Source organism: Branchiostoma belcheri, unplaced genomic scaffold (genome assembly GCF_001625305.1).
Source record: "Branchiostoma belcheri isolate BF01 breed outbred unplaced genomic scaffold, Haploidv18h27 scaffold11, whole genome shotgun sequence".
NCBI lineage: Eukaryota > Metazoa > Chordata > Leptocardii > Amphioxiformes > Branchiostomatidae > Branchiostoma > Branchiostoma belcheri.
Genome location: NW_017802491.1, coordinates 1,885,988 through 1,895,588, shown reverse-complemented (window position 1 = coordinate 1,895,588; position 9,601 = coordinate 1,885,988). Strand labels below are relative to the sequence as shown.

The window sequence follows — 9,601 nt, the reverse complement described above, 5'->3', positions numbered from 1 at the left end:
ATGAGCCACCAAACGTTGCCTAGCCTATCCTGTTCAGTGTTTGTGTTAGTATTGGCAGTCACCTTGGCATTACCATGGTGATTTTTGTGGAAACGCGCCAGACATATATTATCGCTACATGGTGTAGATTTCACTATCTTCATTACACATCAAAATTCAAGTCATGTATCTTCGACACCTTTGCATGGAGTCTTCATGTGTCTTGTCACAGCTACAAGAACGATGTGATGCCATCTTCAGATGGTAAAGTGTTGGCAAATTCCCATCCGTAAGGTACTGTCTGTTGTGGTCTGTAGATAAAATCCTGCGGTTTGTGTGCTGTTACGCACAGCTATGCTCACGCGACGTTTACAAAGTATATACCTTCGGAACTCTATGAACTCAGTCCCAGCGCCTTTGATGTCTTTGTTGACATTTCTACAAGACCACTTGTTGTGGTGTCATCCGGTTACCTTACCTTGGCAAGGTAGGGACATTCCGAAAGCTCGTCGTCATGTTTCTGCAGCCGTGCGTAAAAAACAGGCAACACACTCACTCAGGGCCAGACGGTGTCCGAACTCTTGTCTGTCTGACTTCTGAGTCTATAAGATGCGCTGCATGTTCGTTCACAACAATGCGGGATTTCTTCCACGTGCTTCTTGTAGAGGATGATCTTGAAATGAAGCGGATGATCTTTTCTAGGAGATAGAAAAGGACTGAGGTAAGACACCTTAGTTCTCTCTTGAAGAGTATGGGTTTGTTAAATATAACTGTGAAAAGATGACACAACATAACTAGCTATAGCCTTGTCACGAACGGAAGTACATCGATTTTCAGCCCAATGGTATTTACTGCAGAGAACTTAATTCGTTCTTACAAAAAGGTGCAATTCAAAACAGGTTTGCCTGAACTGAGGCGGCTTTTTTTTGTTATTTAGAAGCAGCGTATTTTTCATCTGTGCTAAGCCCAACATGGCAAGCTCCACAGCAGTTCCACTGCGATTGGTGCGACTTGGAGGAATGACACCTTTTCTCTGCAAGCATGAGGTACAATTCATCTAAATTCGCAGTTTGTAAAATGATATGTCTCTAAAGTATAACGTTGCTCCTGAGTACGATCCATTCCAGGCGTTCTTTATCGTTCATACGGAATATAATCCATTTTAGTGTTCTTTTTTAATTAATCAGAAGTAAACTGGGACACCACATCCTCCCATGGCAGGGTCAGCGGCTCCGAATTCCTTCTCCACCCCTACAGGGGTGGAGAAGGAATTTGGAGAAGGAATTCGGAGCCGCTGACCCTAACCATAACCATAACCCTAGCTAAAAAAAATTCGATCAAAACAGGGACACCACATCCTCCCATGGCAACCCTAACCCTAACCATAACCCTAGCTAAAAAAACAATCGATCAAAACAGGGACACCACATCCTCCCATCCCTACAGGGGTGGAGAAGGAATTCGGAGCCGCTGACCCTAACCCTAACCATAACCCTAGCTAAAATTCGATTAAAACAGGCCATAAGACTAAGCCCCTTGTACATGTGTAGCGGGCGTCTCACGACCAGTTTGCGTCTCACGGACACGGTAGTGTACTGCAAGGCGCGGCTGCCATTTTTTGGCTAGAGCGCTCCTATACTTCTATGTAATACAATTGGTTGCATCGGATGAATCTGATACGTAGGTAGAATTTTCAGGACACCCGGAAAAGTACGGAATCCCCGTAAAAGATGGGAAGAGATCGTTTTCTCCTGTAATCGGAATCGTTCGCCGTCCGACCGGTACCAGTCGGAAACCTTCGGCTGTCGTGACATACCGAAGCTGTAGAGGGCGCTTCGTGCGTTAACAGTCGCCACTAACGTCACTCAGAAGATTACTAGTACATTTTAGAAAAGAAGGATTTGAGGAATAGACACGTAGATGCTTTATAGCAGGAACATACATATGCGAATTATGCCAATGATATGGAGGGACTTTTGTTGGTTTCAGCTTTGATCTTTAGAGCAATACAAATACAATGGTGTACATGTAGTACAATGTGAAGCGATTGGATCCTTTTTAGGTCAAATTTGAAATCTCTATGCATTGAACGTCACAATTAGTGGTTGGTTATTTCCCGTTAGGATCTTCTGATAACCTACTACATTCAACTCTCTATGTACCATTTGTAACGTCCACTCTCTCTTTTGTTCGTTTGTTTGGTGACTCGACATCGGAAGCAAGTTAGATACTCGTAAACTCGTACACTCGCACGTAGTGCGAAACCACTGGTCCTGTTTTTCCATTACGTAGCGGCGATGGCTCTATTCTATTCTACTCTATTCGTTTAAAGTGTTAACGTACGACCGTGCCAGTCCACTGTTGGTACCGATTGCCGACGAGAGCGGGTTCAGAAGGGCAACAGACACGGTGCCCTGATACCTGACATCCGATTCATGGTACTGTCAACAAACGTCTGAAAGCGTGAGTGGTGCGGTGTCGGGTGGACATACTCGTAGGCACCTGTGCGGTGCGTGCATTTCCTCTTGCGTCATGCATGGATCTCCACTGCTGTAACACAGACACAATTAGAAGAATAAAATTTATCTTATATCTGTTCCGCAGATGAACTGAATAATGGACATGTGAAAATGATTTTACAGTGTCATCTTTCAATCGGGAAAGAAAATAATGTCAGTATTTCTCTTGAGAGTTTATTTATACTGGCTATTGGGGAATTTGGGTCCTGTACTGTGAAATGTTAAAAATGTACCGGTAGAGAAAATTTGAATGGAAGATGGAAACTGTTTAAAGTTTTTTTTTACCGAGTAGTTTGGCGACGAAACGTTGACTAATGCTTTTCGCGGAATTCCTAAATAGGCCTTGGTGTATTCTTTACATTGTAAACAGCGTGACCGTAAGTGAGACATCGTTGTATAATGGTCACCAAGGCATGAGTTACAAAACATGGGTTTCATTATGTTTATCATGTGTTCATCCTGTTTAACTAAGATTAGATTTTTTTCCGTGTAGGTTGACGATGGAACGTTGACTAATTCTTTTCGCGGAATTCATATATGGGTACTAGTATATTCTTTACATTGTAAACAGCTTGACCGTAAGTGAGACATAGTTGTACAATGGCCACCTGGGCATGCGTTACAAAACATGGGTTTCTCATGTTTAACTCACCTTTATTGCAATAATGGCCTCGCCCAGGTTGCAATAACAAACCCCGTAGCGTACACATACACTCACGTACACCACTCATTTCCCACTGGCGAGCACATCGACAGGACGTGTGACATCTCGCTGCGACTTCTCCTCATAGAAAGCAGAACTTACACCGCTTTGGAGTCACCATGAAGATTACTGTGGCAGTTCTCGTTGTTCTAGGCAAGCACTTCTTATCTTAATTTGACGTGTTTTGGTCTGTCGCAGTTATGAAGAAGTTGTATTTGTACTCGTTTGTAGTTATGGACAACGTGAAAGGGTTGCAGTGTACCACAAAGAGATAGATACCAACATCACAGTTTCACAATTTTTGCTTTTTCTTACAAATTTTCTAACGTTCATCTCATTTGGCCTTTCGATGAACTCCAAGATGCTTCTGGCTGTAGTAGACAAGTGCCTCAGTGGTGGTACAATTTCTGATGTGTTCTAGTCTGGAATTTTTGGAATGTGACTAACCGTATTTGTTTGCGGTTGCCACTGACTACAGCGAAATAACGGTGGCAGATAGAGAAAGTGTCATCAGTGGGTGACAACTTGTCAGTTGTTAGGCATATTTAAAAAGTTAACACTGTGTATCTTAGGGTCTGGCAGAGATCTGTCGTATTCTATGCTTACAGTAAAGGATAACACCGTTACACATGTAGGTGCTGGGCGGAAGTACACTGTTCTCTATGTAACGGTAAGAACAGTACTACCTACGCACTACGGAAGTGTTAAGTTGAACGTGGATTTCACAGGAAAATTTCCAGGTGTAATTACTCCAGATGACAGCTACTTTGTAGTGTTTTACAAATCATCCTTACCTATACTACAATCGTTACCAATACTGTAATGTAACTAACGCTATGTGTATCCAGTCGTGTGTGCGGTTAGGGAGAGGATCGCGTTTTGTGTTTGTTTCCGCTAGCCTGGTTACCAAACCTATTTTAGCTACCGGGTCTCTTGACCCTCCGTCAAGAGACTTCGTAGCTAAAATAGGTTCGGTAACAAGGCTATGTTTTCGCCGAAACACCGAGTAAGTGTGTGCCCTCACTTACATCTACCCCTATACGAGCGATCGCCGTCATGGGAGTGGTAGGCAAAGGCGGGAGACAGTTGGGTGATTTGTCTACCGTTAAGAGCAATTGTATTCTAAATAAAAACAGCGATCGCTAAAGTGAGCAAAATTCAGCTCAAATCAAGTGACAAAAAGATATTATTTTACACACATTTACAGCGGTGGCGCGGGCACAGGCAGCCTCAACGGTTGCAGCGACAACAGCTGCAGCTACAACAGCTGCCGCTACAACAGCTGCCGCTACAACAGCTGCAGCAGGTGTAGCTACAACAGCTGCAGGAGGTGGAGGTGGAGGTGTAGCTACAACAGCTGCAGGAGGTGGAGGTGGAGGTGTAGCTACAACAGCCGCAGGTGGAGGTGGAGGTACAACTGGCGCATCTGGAACACAAGCTCCGGTATCGTGCACGTTTAAGTTTTGATAAGTTCGAACGTAATATGATACAGAGGGTCCACAGGCGAGTCTTACATTTTCCCGACTTTCTACAAACCAGGTGTAAGACCCAACGGCCTTGTTAACAAGTTCTCTAGTCAAAATGTCGTCAGTATCTTATTGTTACAAATGCCAAAGTTTGACGTAAGGCCCAAGTCTGACTTGGGATCAGTATGCTTGATTGTCTATAGCAGCAGAGTACATGTGATGAAAGTGAAAGTGATCTCGAACCAGTTAAGCTCTTCCACCGTTCGTGACAGAGAAGACAGACGTTATGTACAGTATTTACAGGTTCACTGTACCAGGGAAATTCCACTAGGTCTTTTATCGACAGGCACAATGAACAGTGGACCCCTGTCCTAAGGACTGCGACCCTTAACAATAGCGTGCATGTCGGGTGAGCGACAACAGCCGGGATTCGAACGCCTAACCTCTTAGGATCGCTACCCATGTATACAGCCCTAGCAGTAATGAACCGTGACGTACATGTACATGTACATGTACATGTACATGTACATGTACAGGTGATGCACGCACAAACCGGGGCTCTAACTCTGTCTGGAGATGGTAGCACATGTCTTCTTCTAACGTGTTACTCTCTGTGCCTGTCCCACCAGTCGCCGGTGTCCTGTCTGTCCTAACGTGTTACTCTCTGTGCCTGTCCCACCAGTCGCCGGTGTCCTGTCTGGTCTGTAACGACTCGCACGCCTCCTGTGAGAACGCCACGGACACCTTCAACATGACCATGATGTGCACCGGGGGATGCTGGGTAGGTACATGATATCTGTTGGATGAGAGAGAAATGAAATGCGTAATGCCATTGAAGTACAGAAGGATGACATGTTTTACACTAGAAGTATGGTATCATAACCAATTCAGTTCAATGTCCTACAATATGAGTTCCATGGCCTGCTCACATATACTGAGATGAAAATCTTAGCACGTGTAACGTGGAAAACATCCAACGTCTCCACAGATAGAAAACAATATTTTGTACATGCGTTTCACCCATGCATACACAAAGCGATATCTTTGGAAGGTACAGTTTCTATACATTTTTTTCGAGAACGAATCCTAACAATACAGCTGTTGAAATAACACAGGGAAAGAATTAGATGCACACAGTTGATAGTTAACTTACTCCCTCCCCTTCCCCAGGTGTATCGTGAAGAGAGTAACAACGTCCCCACCATCTCCCGAGGCTGTGGCAGAAGTGACACGAACGACAACACCTGTGCCACCGAGCACATGAGCGAACGCTGCATGACTCTGTCCTCAGTCAGGGTAAGTCAGCGGCATTCAAGGACATGTGAACACCCCGAAATGTTGGGATGTTGAATCTCTTCAAGGTCTAGTAATAGTATAACAATTTAGCATGAAAGTGTCGGTGAATAACGTTGTTTAAGGTCGGTAAAGATGCATGCATGACCGTTGAATGTGAGCCAGTCAACCTGACCAGAGGCAGATCTCGAGGCCGAGTTCATTGTGTTTGAGGGAGGTGTGTTTGAATCATCATATCATGCCGAAATGGTTTAATTAGTCGAGATAACGAGTCAACAGATATATCGCAGCATTATCTCGATAAATTAAGCCATGAATTAAGTGCATGTTATAATTCTATGAGCACCAAAACAATGTTCATTGCGTCCGATCATTGAATTTTGAACGGTTTCAGACAAGCTCCCCAGCTACCAGTGTTATAATTCCATCTCCCCCTCCCAGGTTTGTCGTCGCTGTTGCAACACGGCGAACTGTAACCACGCAGACCTCGCACTGACTGGAACAGCGTCGGCCGCACACGTCAGCCTGGGCGTTCTCATGACGTCACTCGTCATGGCCCTGCTCGCAAAGATGTCTGCCTAGCGCCATGTGACGTCATATCATCCGTGACGCCATCACATCGTCTCTGACGACGTTATGTATTCTAGATGGTGTTGATGTGTCTGAATCTTAAATAGTACAGCAATGTATATTCACGGGATGTGTCTGAATTTTAAATAGTACAGTAATCTATATTGAGAGCTGCTCCATCTAAGAAAGCTGAGAAGGGGCGGTCGAGATTTTTGTGAATACGGAAGTATCTACCTTTCACAGCATGCATGAAACAATGAAAACTTTAGTGTCCACATACCCTAGTCATATAAACAAACCTGGCTGTAGTATAAAGTGTTGATAAAGATAACTACTTGAAAGTCAGCTTGAAGTCATTCTGTACATAATCAGGCCCAATGACAGGCGATGGAGTGACTTTGTACGCATACGACGGAGAAGGCTCTAAAATTACATCTTTCCGCACTTTCAAGAGGGTTCAGTCTCACAACGGATACTTTATGAAAGTTTGTCAGCGCTAAAACAAACATACGAAAACGCCATTTCTCCTGATGCATAACGAAGTATATACAACGATTATACACAATGACGTCACCTTGAAGGCTAATACTTGTACATGTATATAGAGTGGATTGACGAGATAATTTTCCTTACTGTTTACAATAAAGAAACAAAGATGACGAAGTTGTGGTTGTGCCAATAGTTTTGAGATCAGATAGTTCGGATACGATTGGTGGATGGATAATACAAGATATGTAAACCTTAGACCGTTGTCGGTGTTCAGGACATGAGCTCTTTTATGTACAAAGTTTGGCTAGGTGTGGTCATGTTTATATACCGCTCACCCGGTAATGGTTGCCATGTGAAGACCCAACAACAGCATAAAACGTTATCGCCAACAGGCTCTGACATGGAATGGTGAATCAAGTGATCCAAACGCTGCGATTAGGATCAAAGTTAGGAGGCAATTGTTACCAGGGAGGAATTACAATGTGTGCACACGCCACCCACCCCGACACATACTCAAATAGGTAGCACTAGCAGTATGATGAGACATTTTGGTTGTCGTAGTAATCTCCAAGCAGATTCTCTGGGTGGCTACAATACAGTATACCAGATTGGCAAGACAGTATCCAATTGGCCAGGCAGTATCCAATTGGCCAGACAGTTGAAACATTACGACGTTTTGTACTTTCGATGCCAAGGCCTGTCAGTTTAAGTTTCTTTTGGTTCGGTTTAATGTTTCGGTATCTTCTGCTTCAGCACAACGTTTGACCGTCTTGTTTACTTTGGTAACAACTTTGGTACTGTCTCTCGGGTTCTTTTCAGCTACCGGTTGTCAAGTTTGGATGTCCGCTTAGAATAAAAGACAATGTTTCTTTTGTTGTCTTTCAGCTGCGCAAATACGAAAATCAATATCGTCTTATTTGAATAACTCCTTCATAGTCCTTCGTAGGCGAAGACTTCGTATTTGAATAACTAGTTCCATGATATATCTGCTGCATTTCATGATAGGACTGTCAAACTGGTGACAAACATGTATGTAACTGAGATAGAGAGGAATTTACGAGGAAATGCTACAATAGTCGTCTTTGCTAAGATAAGACTTTCACACAATGTTAAGTCGAATGACAAGTTTATTCTCAGACACCACTATAAAATCCCAACTAGTTCTTGTGAAATTCAGCACACAGCGATACAGCAAATACATTTACCACGCCCAAAAGTAGAGTAATAGTAGATAAACTCATCACTGTATGCTGAGCGTCTATGTGATTCTATCGGTATCGTTGATAATTTTCTTATCTTTACTTATTAGTTGTTCTGTGTCTCTGTTACCTCCATTATATGGATATCAGCGATGCAAATAACGTCTTATAATACATTGAGATGCTGACAGTTAAGTACGGGTATACATAGGTAATCAATTCTATCTTTTTACAAAGGTAGCCAGAAATCTACGTTCGTATATTGTAAAACGAATTCCTAAAAAACTTACTAGTAAACGTGAATTATCATAAAAATTCCACACAATTTCAAATGGCTCATCTTGATACATCATATAGTTTGTTAACGTTTTCTTTTTCATTCTTTTAACTCAGCTACACTCTAATAGTTCACCTCAAACAGCCGTAGTGTTCTATAACATTGGTCGATCATAGGCTTAACAATCAGAAGTTAAAATGCGCCATCAGTGTACAAATATAGTTATGATGATCCGGAACAGAAATATGCGAAAGTTAAAAACGTGCATACTCACTCACAATACACAAGAGAATTTTTTTGGGCTTTCACTGAAGTATCAATCAATAATCAATTTGAGCAGGGGGTAAATTGCTATAATACTCATATCAGAACATTCCTTCGCGTCCGTTCTTACAGTATAAGGTATATCACTGTACTCATTCGACGCTTTCCTGTGCTCTTAATAAGTGCATAACGTTTTTGTACATTCGATTACACGCAGCGCGGATATTCATAATGTAAACTATAGCCAGATGTATGATCAGTGAGTCAATGGCTAAGAAGTCTTTTAAAGCCTGATGTCGGGTTCCTTGTAGATGATGTCTAGCAGGTTGACGTTGAGCTGCCCGATGATCTTGTAGCCGAATCTCTCCGCCTCCTCGCCTTCCCGGGTGTCTACTCTCATCTGCCGGTACCAGGAGAGGGGTGTGGTCATCATGCGGCGTTTGGCGCCCTTGACGACGTTGTACTCGGTCTCCAGCCGCTCCAGTGCTTTGCTGATGTCGTCCGCACGGGGGCCTCCCTCACCTCCGCCGGCGGCCAGGTCCATCAGCTCCTGCCGGGTGAAGTGTGTGCGGATCGGCCGGCCCAGAGGGAACTGGTTCTCGAAGCCAGCAGGGGCGCCGGCGCCGCCGACGATGAGAGAACCCGTGCTGGTCTTCTCGCCAGCCTCGTTGGTGATGGTGACTGTGTACTCGCCGGCATCTGACTCGGCCACGTTCTTAATGATGAGAGTCTGGACCTCATCGTCAGCTGAGATGAACTCATACTTGGGGCCTGAACGGATCATCTCCAGGCCACGGTTCCTGTGGAAAATGACAATAATTGTCAAAAAACGCAGATTTCCA

General features: G+C 43.7%; 2 protein-coding genes across 4 annotated transcripts in view; one reads left to right on the top strand and one right to left on the bottom strand.

Annotated features, from left to right (window-relative positions):
* Positions 1-3,139: 3,139 nt before the first annotated feature.
* LOC109483022 (integumentary mucin C.1-like) lies at positions 3,140-7,193 on the top strand. 3 transcript variants are annotated; one of them, XM_019785988.1, is made up of 6 exons: positions 3,140-3,354; positions 4,409-4,644; positions 5,297-5,316; positions 5,370-5,448; positions 5,838-5,963; positions 6,402-7,193. In XM_019785988.1, exons 1-6 carry the CDS (start codon positions 3,321-3,323, stop codon positions 6,540-6,542), a joined length of 636 nt encoding a protein of 211 aa, XP_019641547.1. In that variant the 5' UTR covers positions 3,140-3,320; the 3' UTR covers positions 6,543-7,193. The 3 variants fall into 3 exon arrangements, with proteins under 3 accessions (XP_019641547.1, XP_019641554.1, XP_019641539.1); XM_019785995.1 differs by lacking the exon at positions 5,297-5,316 and having other exon boundaries at positions 3,147-3,354; positions 4,409-4,507; positions 4,544-4,644; positions 5,350-5,448; XM_019785980.1 differs by lacking the exon at positions 5,297-5,316 and having other exon boundaries at positions 3,154-3,354; positions 5,350-5,448.
* A 935-nt stretch (positions 7,194-8,128) lies between these two features.
* LOC109482506 (titin-like) overlaps positions 8,129-9,601 on the bottom strand; it is a 90,895-nt gene continuing 89,422 nt past the window's right edge. The window contains 1 exon segment of the mRNA XM_019785239.1: positions 8,129-9,559. Within this exon segment, the coding sequence (XP_019640798.1) occupies positions 9,043-9,559 (517 nt within the window). The 3' untranslated portion in view covers positions 8,129-9,042.